The sequence below is a fragment of the Chinchilla lanigera genome, unplaced genomic scaffold (genome assembly GCF_000276665.1).
Source record: "Chinchilla lanigera isolate Chin_1 unplaced genomic scaffold, ChiLan1.0 scaffold00098, whole genome shotgun sequence".
NCBI lineage: Eukaryota > Metazoa > Chordata > Mammalia > Rodentia > Chinchillidae > Chinchilla > Chinchilla lanigera.
In genome coordinates, this window is record NW_004955499.1 from 7,844,878 (window position 1) to 7,870,324 (window position 25,447).

General features: G+C 46.8%; 1 protein-coding gene across 2 annotated transcripts in view; it reads left to right on the plus strand.

The window, feature by feature from the left end:
• Tbl1x (transducin (beta)-like 1X-linked) overlaps nucleotides 1-25,447 on the plus strand; it is a 189,196-nt gene that overhangs the window by 137,905 nt on the left and 25,844 nt on the right. For both annotated transcript variants that reach the window (XM_005406543.2, XM_005406544.2), the window contains one exon: nucleotides 3,781-3,888. In XM_005406543.2, the coding sequence (XP_005406600.1) occupies nucleotides 3,831-3,888 (58 nt within the window). In that variant the 5' untranslated portion in view covers nucleotides 3,781-3,830. The remainder of the gene's footprint in view (nucleotides 1-3,780; nucleotides 3,889-25,447) is intronic.

Consider the following 25,447-nt stretch of genomic DNA (forward strand, 5'->3'; position numbering starts at 1 on the left):
GGAATTCCAGGGCTGCTTTGCTAGCTGGCATCTCTGAACCTTCACCAACTCTTCCCACAGGATGGTTCCAAAGGCTCCTGAACCCCATGGTCAGGTATAGTTACAGCAATGACCCCACTCTTGGTACCAAATTCTGTTTTAGTTACTTTTCTTGCTCAGACAAAATAACCCAACACCCAGAGTTAAAGGAGAAAAGGTTTATTTGGCTCACAGCTTGGCAAGGTTTCAGTCCATAGTCAGCTGGTTCCAAGGTACAGCGTGGCAGAGGGGCATCACAGAGGAGAAACAATCCATTGCAAAGTAGGGCGGACAGAAGAGAGCAAGCAGCAAGTGCAGACAACCTTAGCAGCTTCTTTCTGCCTCTTTTATAGATAGATCTAAGCTATCAGGCTTCAGGTGGGTGCCAAACAAAAGAGTGAACTGATTTGGTAACCACACACCCTTAACTCCAGCATCATATACTGTAGATCCAGCCACCTCTGAAAAGGCCCCCACCTATGACCACATGAGGCTTTGAGGGACATCAAAACAAAAGCTGTAACAGGATGTTAGGGCTGGAAGGAAGCACAGAGATCAACTGACAGGAGAAAGTCACCCAGTTGTTTTTTACGTGTTGTCATTGTGGGTGTTTGGGCTTTTGTAATGGGCGTTACACAAACCCAGGGCCTTTGTACTGAGCTACGTCCCCTTAGCTTTTTTCAGTTCTATTTTGAGAGAGGCTTGATACATGGCTAAATGGCCTTCTGAACTTCCCAGGCATCAAACAGAAATCTCAGAGCAGATGTATATATTGACTGTCAAATTTTCTGTACTTGTGGTGTGTGCACAAGTACAAAAATGTCACCACATTAAACTGAAGAAGATAGGCTTTTGCTAGGATTTAAAAATTAACTTTATGTACAGTATTTACTTTACTGTTACTGGGGATTGAACTCCTGGGGTGCTCTACCACTGAGCTACATCTCTAGGTTTGTTTTTTTGTTGTTGTTTTTTTGTTTTTTTGTTTTTTCTGAGACAGGGTCTGCCTAAGTTACCCAGGCTGACTTCAAACTTGCAATCCTCCTGCCTCAGCTTCCCATGTCAGTGGGATTACAGGTGTCTACTACCACACTTGGCTTTATATTTTTTAGCTGGTACAAACATAAAAATTGTACATAGCAATGGGGTATTTTGTAATGTTTAAATGCATGTATTCATTGCATAATGTTCATATCAGGTTAAACATAAGTATCTCCTCAAACATCTTTTTTTACAGTGAAAGCTTGCAAAGTCTTCTAGCTTTTCAAATGTATAGTGCAAGATTGTTATTTGCAAACACCCAGCTACACAATAGCACCCAGAGCTGCCTTCCTTTTCCTACTGCACTGTGACTCGGTACCCATCGACCACCCTCTCCCACCTCTTCACCATTACTCTCCCCAGCACCTGGGAGCCTCCATTCCACTGACTTCTGTGAGGTCATTTCCTTAGGTATCCATGTATGAGTGAGGCCACAGTGCTTGTCTTGCTGTGCCTGGCTCTTCACTACACATAATGATCTCCAGTCCCACCTATGCTATCACCTTATAGGATTTTCTGCTCTTGTGGCTGAGCAGTATTCCATGGTATACATGTTTCATGTTGTCTTTATCCATTCATCAGCTGATGGACCTTCCGGTTGCATCTGTGTCTTGTCTCCTGTCCACAATGCTGCTGTGAACTTGAGGGTGCAGGAATCACTTTAAGATGTACACTCATTTCATTTCCAGGAGTGGGAGTGCAGGGACACATGGTGGTTCCAATGTTTGTTTTCTGAGGGTCTCCCATACTGTTTTCTGTAGTGGCTACACCAGCTGCATCCCTACCAATAGTGTAAGAAGGTTCCTTTGTCTCCACATCTTCAGCAGCACTTGCTAGAAGAGAAGCATTTTTGAGAGGCAGAGCTCTGGTAACTGTAAGCTAAAATTCCTGTTAAGACTACGAAATGAACTGTAGAATAAGCTAACATGGAGCATGTTTGTTTTCAGCAGCTATGTAACAAATTAGCACAAACTTAGCAAGTGGGAACAACACATAATTATTATCTCAGTGTTTCCATGGTCAAGAGCCTGGGTCCTGCAGTCAAAGTTTTATTCAACCCACTCACATGTGTGTGTAGAGCTCAGAGACTTTCTCAAGTTCCACCTGCTGGCAGAAGCTGGCTCCTTGTGGTTGTAGGAGTGAGGTGCCCCGTACAGGCACATGGTGACTGCTTGCATTGTAAAGGTTGGCTAGAAAGACCGTCCTTCCACCTGCTAAGACACAGTCTTGTATAGTCAGCATGATTGTGTTGGCTTTTTCACTGTGACAGAATATCTGAGAAAAACCACTTACAGGAGGAAAGGTTTACTGCAGCTCACGGTTTCAGCAGTTTCAGTCCATGGCTTTGTTTCTGGGCCCACAATGAGGCAGAACATTATGAGGGAGCAAAATTGCCCACCTCATGGCAGAGAGGATGGTGCCACCCATATTCAAGGAAACACTGACAGGGACATACCTAAAACTACTTTACTAATCTAGGCCCAGTTTCTTGGTCCAGTTAGACTGACAGTCAGGATTTACCATCGTGGTGATAGCCATGGGAGGGACATCTTGTCAACCTCACCCAATAGACTAAACTCACCTTAGGCATGTCTCTGCAATAGAAATGAGTTCCAGGGCCTGCCCACACACAAGTGGAGGAGATTATATCGGGCAGGACTCATTTCCTGTCCTTCCATTCGATGTCAAAGTTCGCTGTCCATGAAGATACAAAACATGGATGACATGCCGCCAACCTCTTCACTCTGTGGACCTGCTGGAGCATTGCTGTTATTGGCGTCAGCAGCTCTCACTGACAGATGAATTCTGGCTTAACCACATAAAGAAGACCTGTTCTCTGTGGACTGAGGTGCTCAGGAGTCCAACTCCGGGGGTTGTGAGGAAAACCAGATACGATCTAGGGAACTTCAAATGCAAGCCCTGGAAGCCCTGTCTGATCCAACACAGTGTTCTGTGGAGAAACACAGATGTTGTCTTGGTTCCCATGCTCTGGCTGGCCACCGGAAGCCCTGGGCTCCTGTAGACAGGACATCAAGGTGATGTGTCTAACTGCTTGGCTCCTCATTTTTGGCCGTCTTGCTTCTTGGGTCTGCACAGAGTGACCATTGAGTTCATCGTACAGCCCACCATAGTTTGGGGAGTGAAAGACACTGCAACCCCTCCTTTTCCAGGATCACATGGCCACTTTAGAAGGGCAGTTAATGACACCACTGTCCTGTTTAATCATCTTCTCTGCCTGCTTGAAGCAGCACTGAGCATGTATGCAGCTGCGTGTGTTGGGGTCTGTTCATGCTAGCTCCCAAGTATGGTGTAGATTTTTGCTGAATAAACAGTCACTTGTTTGTTTTTGCTGCCGCTCCTGAATTTGGCTTTCTTAGTACAGTTGTAACCTTACCTGTCCCTGCCTTATAAATTATGCCAACTCTTGTTTTTAGGAGAAACACTTCACTTGGGGTAGATACAGATGTAGATAGATTTATAGATGTATGTAGATGAATATAGATATAAATTGATCTTTTTGTCTTTGCAGTGCTGGGGATCAAGCCCAGGGCCACATGCATGCTAGGCAAGAGCTTTACCCCTAAGCTACAGCAAAGTTGAACATGAATCACTTAGTAATTACCGTCATGTGTATAAGAACATGGACATTATTTTCTTCAGTCAACTCAAAAAGAATGCAGGCAGCATTTCAGTACTCTCTCTGTGATTTCTTCCTAACAGAGGGTGGCTCCCACTTCGTGAAGACCTCATCGCCGCGAGGTGGGGCTAAGATGAGCATAACCAGCGACGAGGTGAACTTTCTGGTGTATCGGTATCTCCAGGAATCAGGTACGAGGAATCAGGCTCGGGCGGGGGGAGGAAATTCATCTTCTGTGTGCTATGGGCTATGGAACGAGAAGAACAAAGCACATGCTGGGGCAGGATATTGTGGGGAGAAAAGGAGGTTCTGGGCGAGCTCCTTCATGGAATAGGATGACAGAGTGCAGTCTTCCTTCCTTGGTATTTCTGTTCCGATGACATCATATTGAAATTAACATCAAGAGCGCCTGTGATAGACTTGGGAAGGGGCAGAAGCAATTCAATCTCCTGGCTTCGGCCAGGGTGAGGGCAATGATGGATGAGGGTACATGTCTGAACCTTGTAGACCAAGCACTACACATCTGTAGAAGCTTCAAGCTCACTATCCCACCTGACCCCCCAAATGGGTTCTAAAACATAGGAATGTTTGTGCTTCATTCCAGCACTTCCGGTTATGACCAAAATAGCTACTTACTTTATGGCGGGTGATTCAGAGGTCAAAACATACCCGATCTCTGCTACAAAATGGACCTGCATTTATCAACTGGCATTTTCAGGTGGCAGGAAGAGTATACAAGGGTGCTGCAGAGCCAGAGGCTTGGTCTGGCCAGGCTTTGTCAGGGACTTGTGGGATTCTTCCAGCAAGTCATTTGGTTACTAAAGTAAATCATAGTTCTAACTGTTAAAGCGTGGAGATATTTCTTACAAAGTGGCATTAATGGAAACACATCTTGGTACAGGTCAACACGTCCACCAAGGAATAAACCATTTCTGTTGTGGTATCGACACCCGCTGTGTGCCCCTTCCTGGTGCCATGTCCCCCTGTGCTGCATTTCTGGATTTGCTCCCAGTTACCCTGTGAATTTACTAAGCATAGATGTTTTCACAAGTGATATGAAGCAGGGGTAGATTAGTTCCTAGGGCAGCATAAGGAAGGACATGTGGTGGTGTTGACGGACATAATGCCATCTTGTCTTTCTGGGGAATAGAAGTCCCAGGAACTGGCAGGTCAGTTCTGCTGAGGGCAGCGGAGAGAATCCATTCCGTGCATGTCTCATTGCTTCTGGTGGTTTGCTGGCAAGTATTGGCAATCCTTGGCTTGTAGATGGGCTGCCTGGTCTCCGTGTCCACATTTCCCTGTGTAAAGACATAGCTCTGGGCGGGGAGGTAGGTCAGTGGCACAGCACCTGCCTGAAAAAATGCAAGGTCCTGAGTTAGATTCCTGGTACCAAAAAAAAAAGGACATAGTTCTCTTAAATTAGGGCCTCCTTATACTCCATTATCACCTTAGCTTCATTAATTACATCTGCACCAACCTGTTAATTGGAAGTTGAGAGATGCATGTACAAAATTCTGTGTTAGCTTTCTGTGACACAATGCCTGGGACAAATCAACTTAAAGGAGGAAAAGTTGATTTAAGCTCACAGTGTCAGAGATTTCTGTCCACGGCCAGTTGGTCCCATTGCTTCTGAACCTGTGATGAGGCTGTACATCATGACAGTAGGGCATGGCAGAGGAACCCTCACCTTGTGGTGACCAGAGAAATAGGAAGGAGCAGAGTCCCAAGTTGCCATCCATGGCACACTCTGAGTGACAGTCCTTTCACGAGGCGCCCCTCTTAAAACCCCGCCATTTCCCAGTAAATACTGTCATGCGCTGGCCACCAGGCATCCACATGTGGGCCTTGGGAGATGTTTCGGATCCAAACGACAGCATGTTCTTCTGCATACCAAAGTTACCTCCCACTAAAGCAGCCTAAATTGAACATACCCCAAGTCAAACTGCATTTAGTACCTGCCAAACATCACAGCTTAGTCTAGCCTACCTAACGTTTTAGTTTGTGTGTAAAAGTGTTTTAGTAGGGTTACCTCCTGATCAATTCATCAAAAGTTGAAAATATCCTAAGTTGAAAATGCACCAAATATACCTCACCTAACCCGTGTCCTGGTCCACTTTGCAGTGCACCATAGACTTTGGGTATTGACCCACACAATCATGAGGCTCCTTGTGTGTCCAGGGAGGGACTCCTACATCCATCACAAGAGACAATCATAGCATGTAGTTCTGGCCCAGGAAAAGACCCCGAAGCAGAGCTCAGACTGTACCATTATAAAGCTGAAAGCTTGCAAGTTGAACCAGTGTAAGTCAGGGACTCTCTGTGCTAGCATTAAAGGGCAACCAGGTCATAAGGGTTGGATGGCCTTTTCGAGACTCAGTCTAGATAGGTAAGATTGGCAGGTACCAGAGCCACAGAGGATGGCACAAACCCTAATCCTTGATCAAGGTATTCACCCCACCTGAGGCTCAGGTTCCCCTGAAAGATGGTTAATCTGGGCAAAAGTGACCAAACAAGTTGGGCATGGAGCACATTATAAATAAAAACCCTCCTCCCCCTCCCAGCCTGTAGACTTGGGATGCTGGTTCGGTTATTCGTGGAAAATGCACCATTTCTTACGGGTGTGTGTGATCCTTCGGGCTGCCTGTTGCCAGAACATGGTATAAGAAATTGGTATAGATGCTGGGCGTGGTGACGCACGCCTGTAATCCCAGCACTTGGGAGTTCTGAGGCAGGAGGATCGTTGTAAGTTCGAGACCAGCCTGGGCTACAAAGTGACCTCGAGGCCAGCCTGAACTGCATAGCGAGACCCTGTCTCAAAAAAAAAAAGAAGAAATTGCTATAGAAACAGAATATGTGTCACCTCCCCCACAGAAAGGAGTGAAGTAAAAACCAGTACTCAGACCTCAACCCCGAATCCAACCCCAGCTGTATCTTGGAGGAAACCGAAGCCACCTGAGAGCTTGCAAAGAAAGGACAATGCTGTGTGTGTCATGCCTTGCTACCCTCGGCTTCAGCGTGGCATCTGACATTCTTTCCACTTGGAAATATGTCTGCACAGGGGTGCAGTAAGGGCACCAACAGTCAAAATGTGCAAACATGTGGCGAGCAGGGATGGTCCTCCCGGTACTTGTGAAGGGTGCGTGTGAAAGCAACCACCCCCTTTAACCTGGAGACAGGCTGCTGGGGTGCAGAGTGAGGGTTCAGAGGGGCTCTTGGAATGAACACAGACCTCCCTGGCTCTCCCCGAGAGGGTCATGGTTGGCTTCCACATGCTGTGTTTGCTTACATGTGCCTCATGTTCACTGCCTCTGTAACCGCGCTGCGGAGAAGGGAGTTGGTTAGGACGATGTGTGTCGACTTGCACAGACTTCATTCTTACATGTAGCATTGATCTAGTGCTCTTCCGATATATCCCCAGCATCATAGTGCCGTTCCCGGCGGTGGGTGTTGGAGAAGAGGTTGTTGTGCTTTGTTTGAATCATCAGATGTGGTTTTCTGGAATTTGGGAGAACACCTCATGAGGCTGTATTCAGAGGAAGAGATTGATGAGAAAGCCCGAGCGTTCACTCCGGAGTTGCAAGCCTTTTTCTATGGCTAGCTCGAATCTTGAAGTTCAGGTTAAGCCAGTATTTGTGGAGCCTCCACCAGCAGAGAGGACCTTCTCCCCTGTCCAGCAAAAGGAAAGCATCCCCACTCCTGCCCCCCCGCAAACACCTGTGTGCTCTACCCAGCGCCATTGGACCCTTACACCTAAGTTCTGTCCCCTACAAAGCCGTGTGCCCTCAGCTCTGCTGGATGTCGCCTGGAAGGGCTGCATCACTTGCTGCAGCATGGGCTGTATCAGCAAGTGGGACTGCGGAGGTGGAGGCTGAGGAAGGAAGTGGCTGTGGTGACCCTGCGCAGGAAGGACAGCTGGTCCCCTTGTCTGTCTGCACTGCCCTGTTTCTGGGGCATGCGGCTGTCAAGTCTGATGGAGTCCCTGGGAGTCACCATCACAGCCCTGCCCCTTGTGTGATCACAGCGGACCAGACACCATTCCTGTCCTCCTGTCCCCTGTCCCCCCTCCCCTCCTTCCCACACCACCAGTCCATGTGGATGCAGTGGGTGCTGCGGACCGATGTGGCTGAGGCTGCCACCCACCTCAGGCGACAGGACTGCAGGACTCTGAAGGTGACACTTCCTGACAGGCTACATTTCTTCAGACTTGGGAACGGATCGGGAGCATGGATGTGTTTTGTTCTCTGCTCCCAGCAATGCGAGTAGGGTTATCTTAGATTCTTCTCTGGCTTTCACCAAAGTGTGGCACGGTTGTGTATCACTTAACACCAGAGATACTGCCTGAGAACCACGCAGCTGGCTGACGTCGTTGTGTGAATGTCACAGACCTACTGGCCCAGATCTAGGGGTTCGGGTCGCTCCCTCCACATGGGGACTTGGAACAGTGAGCGTGGTGTGCTGCTTCTTTTCTTTAAATAGGAAGAATATAGTCTAAAAGAGTGACATCAAGTATAGTAGAGCAGTCACAGGGTGGTGAACACAATTGTGCATGCTCTACTTTTAAAAGACTGGCCGGGCAGTAGGTTTGTTTACTCCAGTGTACACACACACACACACACACACACACACACGCAAGAGGAAGGCATTGGGCTGTGACATTAGGATGGCTACCTCACTAAGTGCTGGCACTTGGGATACTCAGCCTCCCAGAATGTTGAAATTATAGGTGTGCACCACCACGCCCATCTGGAAGGGTGGATTTTCATTGCCATCGGAAGCCAGAGCTTTGTCCTGAGAAAGCACTTGGTGTGTGCTGTTGATTTGTGAGCTCCGACAGCTGCAGTGTCCTGGCAGTCTGCAAAAGGATCCGAGTTAAGAAGCAAGACTTTTAAATTTTGTAGTAGGTACTTTTTGAATGACTAGCCTGAACGCCAGAAGGGCTTGGCTTGGTTCTGCGTGAGTGGCAGCATTCTGCCTTCGGGGAGGGGTCTGCTTGCCTCCGGCTTCTGGGGTCTGCAGAGCCGTCACTTTTGCTGTCTGGGTAGATGTGGGTTTGAGGTGGCAGAGCACCTTAGTGCATTGCCATCTTAGGAAGAAGGAAGCCAGGAGCCAGGGAAGGGAGGGAAGTTTCCAGGCAGTTGTGACTCCTGTCGGCCTGCACGGGCTCCTGCGGGCCACTAGTCCAGATCTCACGTGAAATTTGAGCTGTTCTTCTAGTGTGTTTCAGAATCTAGCAAGGGAAGCCAAAGTCCGTTTCTGTCCTAATGTAAAAAGAAGGACAACTCGGCAAGTGAATCCCTGTGAGCATATTAAGTATTTCCTCTGGGGCTTTGTCCCTGAGTCCAGAGTCTAAAGAAATCATATTCTCTGAGATTCGTATTTTTGGCATCAAGTAATTCACACAGACTTGAAAGGTGCTACAGGTAAAACAGAGGGAAGACCCCCACTTCAATGACTTTAGCTAGAAAGGAGCTGCTACTCCAGATGGTATAGCCTTTGAGATGGAGCAGTGGTGAAAACACTTTGACAGCAGTAAGGCTCCTTCTAAAGAGATGAGTAGAAGGAGTTTGGGGAGCTGTCTTGAGCCCAGCGAATTGCTCAAGGCCTGATAGGCAGAGCCTGCAGGGGTGACAAGCACGTCACCCTCCAGTCCTGCTGGCCATAAGTATTAATATAGGATAGGATGGGTGCCCCCTAAGCAGACTGAGTGAATGGGTTTGTCTCAATGACAGATGCCAGGGTGCCCTTGTTGCATCCTCCACACGGGGCTAGCTCCATACAGTAAATCCTCATCTCACGAATGAGTTCCATTTCATGAGAATTGCTTATAAGCTGGATTCATTTGTAGGCCAACAAAATGAGTCTTACACAGTACTCCTGTGAAAGTTCGTAGCTCAGATGTTTATAAGTCAGGGGCTTATTGTAATTGAGGAACAGAAAGAGGGTGAGTGGGGCCAACACCACCTTCTTTTCTGTAAAGGAGAGGAGGTCTGGGACTTGGGGCCAGGTTTTGCACAATAGCGTAATGAGGACATGGTCTTGTTGGTCTCAATGGACAACCTCAGTGGGCACAAACACAACCCTTCCTTCATAGATGGAGCTACTCCTCCTACTCTCATGCATTTCTTTTTAAGTCAAAGCATGATTTACGTGCAGTAAAATGCACCCTTTTTTTAGAGTGCACATCTGTAAGTTTTTTCCTGTGTACAGTTATGTCACCAGCCCCCAGCATAACCAAGACGGAGAGCCATTCTGCCACCCCCCAAAACTGTCCTGTGCCCATTTGTCATCAGTCCGTCTTCTCTGCTGGCCCATGGCCACCACCGCCCTGTTTTGTGACTGACTTTTGCTCTTGCCAAAAGGCTCAGAAATGGGATCACATCGTGTGTGACTGCTAGGATGCGTCCTGGATGAGCCACTGTTGCTCAGGAGCGATTTGGCTCCCATGGCTGGACAGCTGCTCTTGGTTGAAGGTCATGGGGGGCATGGTGCAACTCTGCTTTTCCCAGAACCCAAGGTGACTATGGTTTAAGACAGTGACCCAAGACTTGTAGGCATCTCCGGGGACACATTGTGAAAACTGGAAATTCAATGTCGCTACAAGTCCTGCAGATGACTTTTGTTCCTCTTCTGTGGTATCCTCAGTTCTTGAAGGGGCATGAGATAGTCTGGGGAAATTTAGGGCCAACAAACCTCATATTGTAGGCACCGCCTAAGGGATTAGCATTCTGTGTGCAGGGCCAGGCTGGGACTGGTGTAAAGGTAGTAAAAGAGCCCGTGTAAAACGAAGACAGAGGTACCAAGCTTTTCCTGCGTTTAGTTGCCCACTGGACACGTGCAGGCCCAGCCTCTAGGTCCTTGTTGCAAAAGGGGCCCTTGCCAAACACGTGCAAGGCCCTGATTCCATTCCCGGCACCACCAGAAAAAGAACGACAAGAAAAGCACTAAACCGAAAATATGATTTTGACTTCAGTGGTCTACGGAGCTTTATGTGTGTGCAAGAACAAGGTGCCAGTGATCCAGAGGCAGCTGAGGCAGTAACATTGGTGCAGGCCACAGACCATACTGTGGCCCGGGTCATGCTGGGAGTGTGCTTTTGTGGAATGGAGCCAAGTAGGTCATCCACTGATGACCCCGCAAATGTTCTGGGGCATTGGGAAGCCAAAGAATAAAGCAGAGTCATCTGCAGGAGACAGAAGAAGTCATGTGGATCATAGCTTGGATGTTTGCAGGCTTTGGGATAGGGCAGACTGGGTGGACCGCGTATGCTGTGCTCATCTGGCTGGTTTCTCCTTGGTAATGACCACGAGCAACCTCTGCATTATATGCGGGACCACAGGCAGTGAGGGGCTGCCTCTTTCCTAGGGATGGGGAGCCGAAGCACGGGCTTCCCTGTCCCATTTTAGGTGAGCTGGAATATTTCCACAGCACCCACTGTGACCCGGGACGTATATGTGTTCTGCCTGAGCTTTGCAGGTGGATCTGTGCAGGTATCAATGCACAGTGGTGCAATGTGCAAGTAAGGTGCAATGCATCAAGTAAGGTTTTCAGCCTGCCCTTAAGACTAGGGTTTCTCCACCTCTCTGCTGGTTATATGTGGGGCTGGATCCTTCTTTGTCCTGAGCCTTAGAGTTCAGCAGCCTCTGCTCCCTGGATGCCAACAGCATGTCCCTCCACCGGGACAACTGAAAATGCCTTTGGACGCCATAAAGTCACCACTGGTTACAAACCACTGGTATAAATCCTTTCGCTGTGAGGGTTTGCTTCCAGCTAGTTTTATTAGCAGGACTCTGATTTGCCTGTCCTCCATGCCATCTTCTCCTTGGGTTGCCTGGCTCCTCAGGGGCAGAGCTTGATGCAGGGCTCAGAGAGACAGAATGCAGTGCCTGCCTTCATTAAAACTTTCCAGAGGATGTCTCCCCCCAAGGATGGGAGAGAGCCTGCCGAAAGCATTCTCTGGCGGCCAGTAAAATGATTGTCAGCAGACTTTCGGTCTGAGTGTTTTTCCCTGAGCTCTCGGCGAGTAGGCTAGATAACCAGGAAAAGGCTGCTGCTCTGAGTATTTGTGAATAATTGCATCTACAGAATGGTTAGGTAGCTTCGCCTGCCGTCTCCCTGGCATCCACGAACGAGCTGCGCTCTGCCGTGAGTCCTTGGGCTGCGGATGCTTCCTATGCGAGGCACGTTGCCATGGATTCGGGAAATCATTTTAATGGTTCAGCTCTCTTAATTTAAACAAAAGTTCAGGGCTTATTGTTCAGCTTAGTCTCTAAAAATATTTTCTGACTGCAGTGGCTCTTTTACATTGCTAATGTGTTTCTGTCTTTTTTAAAAAAAGGCTCTTTCAGAACAGGTGAAGGAAGCCTTTCTTGGAGGTGATGGTGGCCTGTGCTTTAGAAATAAATAATAAAGGAAAATACTAACTTCATCAAATAATAAATAAGGCCTGAATAAAGGTCCATGTTACTAGGACCTTGGAAGGCAGCTATGCTCACCACTATACCACCAACGCCGCACTGTTACTAGGACCTTGGATTTAGAAAGCAGTAAGGTCAGGGGCTGGGGATTTAGCTCAGCGGCAAAGGCGCCTGCTTGGCAAGCGCAGGTCGTGAGTTCGGTTCCCGGTACCGGAGAAAAAACCCAAAAAACCAAAAAAAAAAAAAAAAAGGAAGCAGTAAGGTCTCATGTGGTAATGTGACCCCATTCAGTGTCAGCTGTATGTTGGGCTGGGATGCCAGGGGCCCCCAAGGGCACCCCAGACTAAGTGCTTCTGGGCTGGGACACATAGGACTCAGGAGCTGGTGAGCTCAACGTCTAGTACAGCAAAAGTGTGCAGATTAAAGTTAGAAAAGGGAAAAAAGTGCAAGGTTAGAAAAGGGAAAAAGTGCAAGGTCCGAAGGCCACTAGAAACCAGACTCAGCTACAGAGATTCCCTTCCAGGGGAATAGCATGGCGGTGATATATGATGACACCTGGTGACGTGTGATGACACGTGTCAAGTATGGCCAGCCGCGGACACTCATTTAAGACTGGGTATCCGAGGAGCTGTGAGGGGACCCACAGTATGTGCTGACTGTTCAGTTACAATCCTTCTCACATCCCTGCCCTTAAGACTAGGGTTTCTCTACCTCTATACTGGTTATATTTGAGGCTGGATCCTTCTTTGTCCTGAGCCTTAGAGTTCAGCAGCCTCTGCTCCCTGGATGCCAACAGCATGTCCCTCTACCGGGACAACTGAAAATGCCTTTGGACACCATAAAGTCACCACTGGTTACAAACCACTGGTATAAATCCTTTCTTTGTGAGGGTTTGCTTCCAGCTAGTTTTATTAGCAGGACTTCTGTCTTTGTATCTGATTTTGTCTGCTTGCTATCCGTTTTCTTCTTAACTTAGCTCTCTTTGTGTAAGCACCGTCAAAGATCCAAGTAATCTTTTTGCATCTTATGCGTCAGAAGCCTTGAGCCTTGTTGCAGTGAGTACCTTGTTTGTGACTTAACTCTGCTAGGCAAATGCAATCTAATGATGCTGGTGATTCAGTGGTTTTGTAACACTTTTAAAAGGATTTCCAATTTCGGTCGTCAAAGGCTTGTGAACACGCTTTGGTGATGTGCGGCTTAAGTGTAGATCCAGGGTCACGGGCTGCCTGCCAGCCTGGTGCCTTCATGAAAACCATTCCACTGCCTGGTGGTCTCAGTTTGCTCATCTTGAACATAGGTTTGATCGCACTAAGTTACAGGTTGTTTCCAGGGTGCTGTGAGTGATGCCTCTGCGCTGGAAAAGACTCTTTTCCTACCCCGTTGTTTTGGTTTGATGGTAGCCACTTATAGTATAGCAAAATGTCAGAATCCACACAAGTTGCTCTTTTATATACCCAGGTATTCATAACCATCCAGGTACCTCGCTCCTGTTCATTTTGGGCGGTTCAACCTTTATGAAGTTTACTCTTCTGACTTGTTTGTGGGTGCAAGCCAGGATTCTGCCTTTTTTCCCTCTCCATCTGTTGTGGTGTAGGTCTAAAATATTCCCTCAGAGTGTCACTCATGTGTTTGGAGGTGGAGCCAAGTTGAAAGAGATAGGGGAGGGAAGACCTGGAAAGGGATAGTCTTCTTCCTGCTTCCTTGCTGCTATGAGTTGAATAACTTTCCTTCACCACACCCTTCCACCAAGCTCTTTTGGCCTCAGAACCTGCTGGCTATGGACTGAACCACTGGAAACCGTGAACCAAATAAACCTCTCCTCTTTGAAACTGCACCTGTTGGGTATTTCATCGCAGCAATGAGAAAGAAACTAGTAGGCCGTCTTTTTAAACGAGTTCTTTTACGTTTGTCAGAACAGAAAAGGCCCCATTCCCACTAGGTTCATAAAAAACAAATTTTTTAAATGAAAACCAGCCAAGTTTTGCGAGTAAGTCTTGGCCATTCCTATGGTTGTTAATTTGTTAGAAGGAGGAAACAATTTGAATGAAAATCAGTTAAGTGTTTCTAATTACAGTGGTTTAAATATGTAGCAAAGAAATCTTTCATTTGTTTTAACACAAAAAAAAGGTTAGATTCTGTTAAAGATGTGTACATGAGGCTTAAATTATCCCTTCCTACTTTAAAAGTTATTGATAGGTCAGCCATGGTGGTATGTGCCTGGAACGCCAGAACTCTTGGAGGCTGAGGTAGGAGGACTGGGTGAGCTCAAGGCCATCCTGGGCTACCTAGCAAGACTCTGTCTCAAAATTTAAAAAAAAAAAAAAAGTCAGTGATGATGTACAGAAATCCAACATAGTTCATGTTTCCTGTTTTAGATAAAATAAAATAGTTACTTAGCAAGGTGCCTCTTGACAGAGTTCATTGACCATCTCACTTCAGGCCTGCCTGCTCTGAAATGCTAATGCGACCTTAAAACTGTCCAGGCTTGATGTCATTTATTTCCTGCCCAATTCCTTTCCCTTTCTGAACTCGTTCCAGACCAGTTAACAAACAAGTCATCTGGAGTGGAAGACACAACTTTGTCCCCTGGCCCCTGTACATCACTTTATGAGTGCCTTCTCTTCCAGCCAACCTAAAAACACATCGTCTGCAAGGTGGGGTCCTTTTCTTTCCCTCCACGTCTGTACCTGTTCATTGTCCTGCTCCGTGCTGTCCCCATTCTAAACGCCCATCCCAGCTGTCCATTGACTACCCCCACCCACGTCCTAAGCCTCTGCACTGACTTCCATGCTGATATCTCGGGTGACGTTTCCCCTGGCTTCCTTACTGTATTCTCACACTAAGTGTCACTGACATTCCTTTACCGCCACTACTCACCTCCATGGAAAAGCTGCGTCTGCCCTAGAATCACGACACAGTTTATCCCAGTCACAGAGTGCAGCAGACTTGGACAGGACAGAGATTACTTTCTCACAGTACTAGGGACCGGAAGACCAAGATAAAACAAGGTGGTGACAGATTAGGTGTCTGGTGAGAACCCACTTCCTGGGTCACAGATGGGACCGTTTTGCTGTGTTTTTACATGGGAGGAAGGGCCAGCAATGCTGTAGGGTCTCTTTGATGAGGGCCCTGGTCCCATCCATAAGGCTTGACCCTCAGAACCTCAGGACCTCCCAGAGCCCCAGTGCTAACGCCACTACCTTTAAAGTAAGGATTGCAGTGTAGGAATTTGGAAGCATGGGGACCCATTCCACCCATAGCACTAGCATAAAAATGCAGCTGGTGTGCAAAGATTTTTTTCCGTGGTACCTTTTCCACTGCCCCCCTGTCTTCCAGTTCTGTACCCATATCTGTCAGTGAGTCACCTGCACTTCTCCATGTCCCTGTATCCCATCAGTGGTAGCAGGAGAGCACAGTCACTGAGTATGCCAGGAGTGATTCTGAGTACTTGACAAATGAAGTTGTTTTTTTTCCTGCCAACTCCAAGAAAGTAGAAACAGCTCCACCCCTCCCGGATGAGAAACCAAGGTACTGAGACAGTCTGACTTGCTGCCAGGAAGCACAGACTACCTTTCAAAACAGGCCATAAGGCCCCAGATCCTCCTCACTCATCCATTCTTCACTTTAATTGACAAGTAAAATCATATATTTATGCTGTGCAACCCTGTGTTTTGAAATATATACACATAGCCCTTTGGAGGTAATTAACAGATGCATTACCTCACACACTTACCATTTTTCGTGGTGAGAATAGCTAAATTCTGTTAGTAATTTTGAAGATGCAGTGTGTTGGGTTTTTTTGTTTGTTTTGTTTTGTTTTATTTTGTTGGGTAGCAGGAGTGAATCTCAGGACCTTGCACTTTCCAGGCAGGCGCTGTGCCACTGAGCTATCTCCCCGGCCCAGTGTGTTGATCTTAACTGTAGTCACCACAGCATACAATAGAGCCCTTGAATTTATTTCCCCTGTATAAATGAACTTTTGCATCATTTGACCAGCAGCCCCTTGTAGCCACCATTCTACAATATTGTTTCAGATTTCTCGTAGAAATACGTTCATGCAGTAGCTGTCTCTCTGTGTCTGGCTTCTTTCAGAGAACACAGTATCCTCCAGCTTCATCTGGGTTGCGGTCGTTAGAATTTCCTTCTGTTAAAGGCTGAACAGGACTCTGTTCTGTACACAGAGCCACAGTATCTTTATCGATTCATCTGATGGGCGCTTCTGTTGGTCCCATCTCTTGGCCACTGAATAGTTATGTGATGCACGTTTCAATATACTGATCTCATCTCCTTCATGTAGTAGAGTTGCTGGATCGTGATAGTTGTTAGTTTTCTGGGGAGTTCCAGCCTGCACTCTATGAGGACCATACTAGCTTACATTCCTGCCAGCAGTATCTGAGAGTTCCTTTACCATACCTCCTTACCGGCATTTGTTGTCTTTCAGCTTTTTGATAGTAACTTTTCCAACAGATGTGAGGTCAGAGCTTGTTGTGGTTTTAATTTACATTTCTCCCATGCATAGCGGTGTTGGGCATTTTCCCCATATACCTGCTTGTAGAATCTTCCCCTTTTAAGTGATTTTTCTTGATTCTTCAGTGCAATGAAGTTGTTGATTTATTTTCTGACATTAAACCTTGTGTTCCTGGAATAAACTTCAGTTGGCCAGGACATTTTGTTCTTTTTATATACTGCTGAATTTGGTTAGCTAGTACCTCATCTGCTATATTTGCCTTTACCTTACTGAGAAAAACCAGGCTGGGGTGTACCTTTTGCAGTACTCTTGTCTAGTATGGGTGTGAGAGTGATGCTGGACTCAGAAAATAAGCTGGGCTTTTGAAAACTGCTTTCCTACACACCGGTCACCCCATCATCCCAGCCTTGGCCTCCCTGAGATTGGAGTTGAGGAACCTTTCTGTAGCAGGCCAGATAGTAATATTTCAAGTCTCAGTCTCAACCATCCATCCCTGTCTTTAGCACAAAAGCAACCAGTGAAAATATGTAAATCCGTGAGAGCAGATGTATCCCAATAAAACTTTATTTATAAAAACAGACAAGGAGCAAGGTTTGTCCAGTAGGGTATGGATGAGTAATCCCTGCCTAAGATTAATAATAGACTCTCAGAGTTTCCTCACCTTTCCATGTACCAGAATGTGTGTAGTGAGCGTTCTTTACCTATTCCCCTCTGAAAATTTCTCTATCCCTCTCACTGTCTAAATTTGTTATTACTCGACCTCTGTTCTTCTCTGTCCTTTGAATTTTTGCTATATATGTACACACCTGGAGTAGTTCATAAATGTTTATTAACATTTTTCCTTCAGTAAAACTAAGTTTTTGGAAACATAGCAGTAGACATCAGTACACTAGTTCTGTTTAGTTCTGTTCTGTTGTATAACCCACATTAAAACAACTACTACATTTGAAAACTGCTTTCCTACACACTGGTCGCCCTATCATCCCAGCCTCGGCCTCCATGAGATTGGAGTTGAGGAACCTTTCTGTAGCAGGCCAGATAGAAATATTTCAAGTCTCAGTCTCAACCATCCATCCCCTGTCTTTAGCACAAAAGCAACCAGTGAAAATATGTAAATCTGTGAGAGCAGAAGTTTACAGTGTTCAAAGGGGGCCCAGGACACCAGGAGAGTACTCAGAGCTGAGGTAGCCTGTGATCTGGGTCTGGAGCTAAGATTTTCCAAGCAAAGTAAAGTATTGGAAGGAAAACCAAGAACCTGAGAGCCTGTGTTAAGTCCCAAGGCCCAGCATGTTTAGAGAGAAGGAACCACCATGGTGAAGGGAAGCCAGGGTCCACAATGGGATGGAGGAGATGCTGGAAAGTTGGGTTGGCAGCAGATTAAGCCCAGGTGAGAGATCGGCACCTGTCTAGTTAGAAGCCATTGATTCGGTTTTGAAAGCTAAGTCTAGAGTAACAGATAACATATGTGCTGGATGAATATTAATAATGATATTGGTGATTTTCCCACCACTGGGACAGAATACCCAAAACCTGCAACAGGAAGGAGTAGAGGTTTATTTTGGCTTACGATTTCAGTGAATTCAGTCCATGGTCAGCTGAGTCCAAGGCAGGAAACATCATGGCAGAAGAAAGTTGTTCGTTGGGTGGCAGCCAGGAAGCACACAGAGAAAGGAGGAGCCAGGGGTGAGAATGTACAATCCCAACAAGGCCCACCACCTAACAGCACATTCAGGCACCATACTCATCAATGGGAGAGTCCACTGGTGAATACATCACTCTATGATCCAGTCACCTTCCAAACAGGAGACCTTTCAGCAGCGCTTTAGACCAAAACCATAACAATGACCAAAATGGTGACTCTAAGGACCAGGTTCCCCAGTGTGAGAACAGGAATTCTGTTGAGTGTACAATAATGTGTTATTTCTTCCATCTTGCAGGTGGCTTTCTCTGTTATTCCCCAAATCATATGTTACTCGCTTCTCTTTTACTTATTATTAATTATTGGGAGCAAATCCTAGCTCCCAGTATCTAACCATTGGATCCAAAACCCCCAAGGATTCGAAGCCAGTGGGGCCCACTGTGTGGTACTGGAGGGCAAGACTGACTCTGAGCCTTGCTCTTTTCAGGAGGTGGCAGGAGCGGGGGCAGAGGCTTCCATGCACGCACATCCCTGTTCCTTGTGTGTGGGGGAGCACACTCCCGCTCCTCAGCCCGGCAGGGCTACTCATGGCTGGTCTCATGCTGCAGCTGGCCTTGGCCTGAGAGGAGCTGCAACCCTGCTGCGTGACCTGAGCTGAGGGTTGCTTTCTCTCCTTAACAGTTCCCATGTTGAGAGGATATTAAAAGACTTTTGGCCCCGCCACATGGGCTGCAGTTGTCAGAGCCACACTGATTCTGCCACCCGCCCCGCGGGCCCAGGCCAGATGTCATAAGTGAAACCTGATTTTCACGGGAGCCTTCTGGTATTTCCTTTGGATGCCACCCAAGGCGGTTCCATTTGACAGTAAATTCCACGTTACAGAGGGCGATCACCCTGAACCAGTCTGCGGCCGTAAAACCATTCTCCCTGCACTCCATTTTCTGAAACAAAATGCTGTTGGAAAGTCGGGAGTTCATGAAAGGTGATGCGGAGGTGAACATGCTCCATGATTTAGACCGAAAATCCAGAAGAATTATTGGCATATTTTGGTGCTTTGTACCATGGGTAAAGCAAGTTTGTCTATGATAAGAATTGCTTTGGGAGTAGGAAATGGAATCATATGGTGAGACCCAATCATCACTGTTGGAAAAGAGGTGAACCACTAGTATCTGAGCCCTCCAAAAGGAGGATGGAGTTTCCAGTTTTTTTAACTTACATGTCAACTGTTTCTAATTCCATGAGTGTGAGGCGTGCGTGCATGCGTGTGTGTGTGCGTGTGTGTGTGCGTGTGTGTGTGTGTGTGTGTGTGTGTGTGTCTCCTCCATCAGTTTATTCATTCCCCTCTGAACCCCGTGGCCTCTCTCCTGTTTTGTTTTCACAGCACCCTCCCACCTGCACCACGTCCCATCAATATTTACAGGAACGAAAGGACGTGCTACATAGGAACTAGCGTCTACCATTTAGGTTTCATGAAGGGTCACAACCTTTCTCTTCTGCCCACTGGGTTAGGTGAATGTGTGGCACTATGGCATCCATTGTTGGGCCAGACCAGCGACTAGAGTCATTTACAGGGTACCATAATCTTATTACAAAGCTCCTAGCCACAAGGTCTAAATTGTGTTTTTACTTCCTGTCCAACAAGGGATGTTCCCACCTAGTTACTTTCCTTCCGTCTGGTGATAAAGACATACTCCTACTTGCCTCCCTCTCTCTTTCCCTGCATCCTGCCCTGTGTGTGATGAGATAGCGTGCACGCCTGCATGCTGTGCCTCCTCTCAGGAGCTGTAAGTAATGCTTTCTGTCAGTGGCATTAACCTCTCTGTTATCATCCTCAGTCACCTCTGTAAATTCAAATCCCCGAAGCTTTGTTGGAGCATTGAGACGTGGATTTTCTTCCCCTCAATGTAGAATCTTAGCATGGAAAGGGACCTGGTAAATCAGCAAATTCTGCCAGTTCATCAGTCAGAAAAGAAAGCTAAGGAAGCCAATGAGGGCAGACCCAGGTCTCCCAGCACCTGTCCTAAGGGTGCGGGCTCCGGAAGCATAGAGAAATCAGCCCAAATTCTTCTGTCTCTGTATCTGATTTTGTTTGCTTGCTGTCCGTTTTCTTCTTAACTTAGCTCTCTTTGTGTAAGCACCATCAAAGATCCAATTAATCTTTTTGCATCTTTTGCGTCAGAAGCCTTGAGGCTTGTTGCAGTGAGTACCTTGTTTGTGACTTAACTCTGCTAAGAAAATGCAATCTAATGATGCTGGTGATTCAGTGGTTTTGTAACACTTTTAAAAGGATTTCCAATTTGGATCAATTGTGAACACACTTTGGTGATGTGCGGCTTAAGTGTGGATTCGAGGTCACGGGCTGCCTGCCAGCCTGGTGCCTTCATGAAAACCATTCTGCTGCCTGGTGGTCTCCGTTTGCTCATCTTGAACATAGGTTTGATCGCACTAAGTTGCAGGTTGTTGCCGGGGTGCTGTGAGTGATTTATAAAGAGCTGACACACAAAGTAATCCCTTTGCATCGTGAGCTTCACAGTTATTATTATTATATTCTCAAATAATGTGAGCATTTTCAGTTCAGGCATGTACATGTTATGATTTAGCTCTAAAACGTCCCCCAAATATTTCCTGTGTCTGGAAGCTGGTGGAATCGCAGCGGTGCTGTGCTCACCAGTTCTGGAACTCACTAGCTCTGGCTAAATATGCCGTGGGAGGTGGGGCCTGGGCGGAGGCATCGCTAGCCGTGGATGGGTGCGTTCCTTTCCCTGTTCCTCTCTCCCTCTTTCCCCTTCCTGGCTGGCCTGGTGCGCGGCTGTTTTCCACCAGGCCCTCCTACCCTGCGGTTTCTGCCTTGGGACCAGCTCATTTCGGGCTGAACCCCCCGGAAAGTGTTCGCCAGATAAACCTCTCCTCCTTTAAGCTCTGGCTGTTGTCTTTGGTGTCCCAGTAGACACCAGTGGCACAAGTATAGTCACAGCGACGGGACAACCGTGCCTGCCGGCCGTGTCTCACCAGAGACCCGAGAGGCAGTCGTGCTGGTGGAGGGCACTGCTTCGGCCCTCTGGTCTCAGCCCTCAGAGCTCCAAGCCGCTCCATGCTGGGGAACCAGTGCGGTCACTGCAGTGGTTTGTGTTGTACCAAGTGACACAAGGGCACCCCCAAATCATCAGCCGCCCTTGTTACTGTCATCGTTGTCAGGTGTCCTAGAAGGGAAGCTGTGAAGGGAGGGCCAGGTGAGGGAGGCGGGACCCAGAAACAGACTGCAGGAAAACCCATGGATAGTGGAGGGAGAGAGGGCCGTGACATTTGCGTAGTGACAGCTTTACATATATGTGTGTGTGTGCGTGTACGCATGTGTGCGCGTGGTCTGTGTGTGACTGATCGGCACGCTTTTCCTGTAAAGAAGCAGAGAGCAAACATCTTCAGCTCTATGCTCATGTTACGGTCTCTGGCGTGGCGACCCAGTGCAGCTATTGCCAGGCAAAAAACCAGCCGTGGATAATTCATCAGCTCACGAGCGCGGCTTGGGCTTTGCTCCTGTAAAACTTTACTTGCAAACCTTGCGTCTGCTTGTTATCCACCCCAGGTAGACAGTTTAGAAATAACTCTACTGTGCTCGTTGGCTTTGGATGGCTATTGGTATTGTAAATATGCGGGTCTGCTGAACTCGTGATCAAAATTCTGCTCTCAGGCCCACAGAGTTCTCCTGCCCTTGAAATTTGCTGCAACTAGAGATGAGGAAGCTACCCCGCAGCTGCCTGAGTGTTAAATGTCTGCGGAATAAGCAGTATTTCTAAGCACGGGCAAGTGATAGTTGAGCAGGTTTTGCTGATGAGTCAGGTCAGCATCAACTGGGCATAAGAGTTCACCGTCCAGCTCAAATGGTTTGTGAAAGAGCAGTGTGCCAGTTGCAGCCGACGCAAAGCATATACTTGGTGTGTTCCGAATCTTATTTTTATTGCCTGGGTTGGTGAGTCAGATTCGTAGGTAGACGTTTTCCTTTCTTGTGAGACTGTAGCACTTTGCATTCCAAGGGCAGAGGACTTTAGAAGTTCTCACCACCCTTTTGAAACTGCGGTCCTTGTTTTAGCTCTTTCTCTGATCACGGCGATCACACCCCTCTTTCTCCTCAGGAATATTCTCACCTACCCAAGTTGTTCCCTGTTACTATGGGTTATCTGTGACTCCACTGCGTGGAGCTTCTCAGGGCAGCAATTCAGAATCTGGCAGAAACCATTTTGAAGATACCACCATTTATTACAGCAGCCATTGATACTTTCCTACTAATCTGTCCATAACTGTAATGTTTGTATTGTTCCTATGCTATTTTGTAAACAGATACATGTTTATTACTATGTGTTTCCTACAAGAACCATTGAGAATAGTCAATGGATACTGAATTGGTCACTCATGTATAGCTCTATTTATTTTCTTTAGAAACCACTTTGAAGATACCAAAGTATAGTGCAACAACCGTTGATAATAACCTACCACTTTTGTCTGTAGCTCACTATTGTCTATTTGTTTTCCTGAGAAACTGTCTTGTAGATAACAATATGTAAAACAACAACCATCGATAATGTCCTACCACTTTGTCTGTAATTCGGTAAGCCCCCCTATTACTATGTTATCCTTTTACTCTTTAAAATAATAAAAAAATTTTAAAATAAATAAATAAATAAAAATATATAGCTGTACAGAATCTGGCAGAAATGGAGCTGAGCAGAGCATAGGTGTGGCCTTTGGGGGAATCAAGTCCCTCTGGTTTTCTGGTTCTTAGCCATGCTGGGGTCAGTCGGACGATGGATGGGGACAGTTGTGCTCGTCGCCCTGGGAGAAGGTGTCTCCGGGTAGAGGTCATGGACCCTGTGCTTGAGAAGACCTGCTCTCAGAAGCTCCTCAGAGACACTAAGCGAGCAGTGGGGTCCAACCTATGGCGTGTGTGCCACAGCACACTGTATCATTGAAAGCTCTGAAAAGTTCACCTCCGCTGCCCTAGGCATTGTCTGACTCCACGCAGCCTGCTGTGGCGAAAGAGCCTGGGCTGTGTAATGTAAACAACAGCTATTTATCGCTGACAGTTCCAGGGGCTGGGAAATCCAAGATGAGGCACCGGGAGGGTTTGTGTACTCACTGACAGAAGGAGGCGAGGGATCTCGCACTTGTGTTTGGTCTCTTAATCCCATTCATGAGGGTGGAGCCCTCACTAATGTAGCATTGAGTATTTGTTGTTGTCAGGGTTTGCAAGGGAAACAATGTAGGACACGGCTGCGGATATAGCTCAGTGTCACAGTGCCTGCCTGGCAAGCTCAAGGTCCTGAGTTCAATTCCTGGTTCAGAAAAAAAAAGCAAAACAAAATAAAACAAAAAACAATACAGGACACATAATTTATGGGATTATTTTATAACACTCACCTAAAGAGTCATATACAAAAAGAGTGCAGGAAATATGTCCGCACACTAAACATCCAAGGAATCCAGCTGAGGGCCTGGATCCCAGTGTCCTGCCTGAATCCAGCTGAAGACCTAGAGCCCATGACAATGCTTTATGCAAGTCTGTTTCATGGATCTGCGCTGGGAAGGCCCAAAGGTCAGTGGTAGAAGCTAGAAAGTCTGTACCAGTGGGATGAAGGATCTGTGCTAGCAGGTGGAGGAATCTGCACTGGAGCCGGGAAGCAATGCTCAAAGTAAAGACCAGAGCTCTCTCAAAAAGTACCACAGCCATCCTCAGCAACAGTGAGGTCCTGAGCTTCTCCAGTGATGAAAACAGCCAAGTCCGTATCAGAAAAGCCAACATGACAAGCTCCTCCAGAAGAACGAAGAGCCCCAGGAAAACCAACAGCACCCAATAGTACCTAAACTTCTTCCTCTCCAGTTCTGCCTCTTATGCAGCCAGCAACAGTCCTCAAGTGGGCCCCCCACACCCAGCACCACACTGGTTCAGTTCAGCTGGGGGTTACAAGTTGACCACCAGTTGTCAATCCACCACCATATTGGTTCCCAACATAAGGAGGGGAGCAACATTCAGACCCTAGCGGGCATCTCCTGTTTCAGAATGAATACGGGGCCTGGGTCTTTCAGTCATTTTATCCTGTCCTCATTGTAGCAGTTAGGAAACATGGATACTAGTTTGTAGTCTTGCGTCCTGCTTGGGTATCTGGGCCCTCAAAACACTAAAAATAGAGCCACCATTGGTGGAGCTATGCCTCTTCTTGGTGTATCCCCCGAAGCATTAAAGCCAGCATCCTACAGAGGTACCAGGTGTATGGCGGTACAGCAGCCACGATGCAGAGTCAGCCTAGGTACCATGAACAGATGAATGGATAAAGAGAGTGTGATTATGCACAGTGGAGTATTATTCCACCATAAGGAAGAATGAAATTCTGTCACTTGCAAGACAATGGATGGATGTGGGTGGGGACCATCCCATGGAACAAAATCAGCCACACTCAGAACGAAAAAAAAAGCGAGCGTTCTCCGTGATACCTGGACTCGAAAAGAGATGACAGGGAAGTAGAACAGACACTATTGCTAGACCATCAGAAGGCAATAAGAGGGAGGTGAGCATAGGGACAGGGAATGGGGGGATGGATAAGAGCAAAATATACATGCTGACACCCCCCAAAAGACTGTGAAATTGGAGAATGGGCTGGGTAGTGAACAAAGTATGTTATGTGCATGCGCAAATCTGCCAACATGAATCCCATGGATGTGTATAACTAATTTTAAGAAGCTGAAAGAGGGGCCAGGGATATAGCTCAGCGGCACGGCGCTTGTCTAGCAAGCACGAGGTTGTGAGTTCGATTCCCAGTACCAAAAAAAAAACCCCAAAAGAGTAAGTAAGACCCAAAATAGGTATTGTAAAATGAGAAGAAACTGTTCAAAAGAAAAGAGAAACCAGGATGACGAGGGGAGGAGAAAGGAAGGAATGGAAAAGAAAAAAAAAAAAAAAATATATATATATATATATATACACACACACACAAGATAGTTAGGATCATTACACTCCTAATTTCTCTTAGCTCATTGAAAAGAAAGGTTTCTGCTAATATTGTTTGGACAAGTAAATGCATATGTCTCGTACTCTGAGTAACTGAAGATAGCAATATGTGTGTATTAACCATTGTTACTCTCCTATTATCTTGTTTTGAAATTTTGGGTTTTTTTTAAAAATATATATAAGTTTTATTTGAGAGGATTTTTTAAAATCACATTCACCTCCCTGGCCGCCA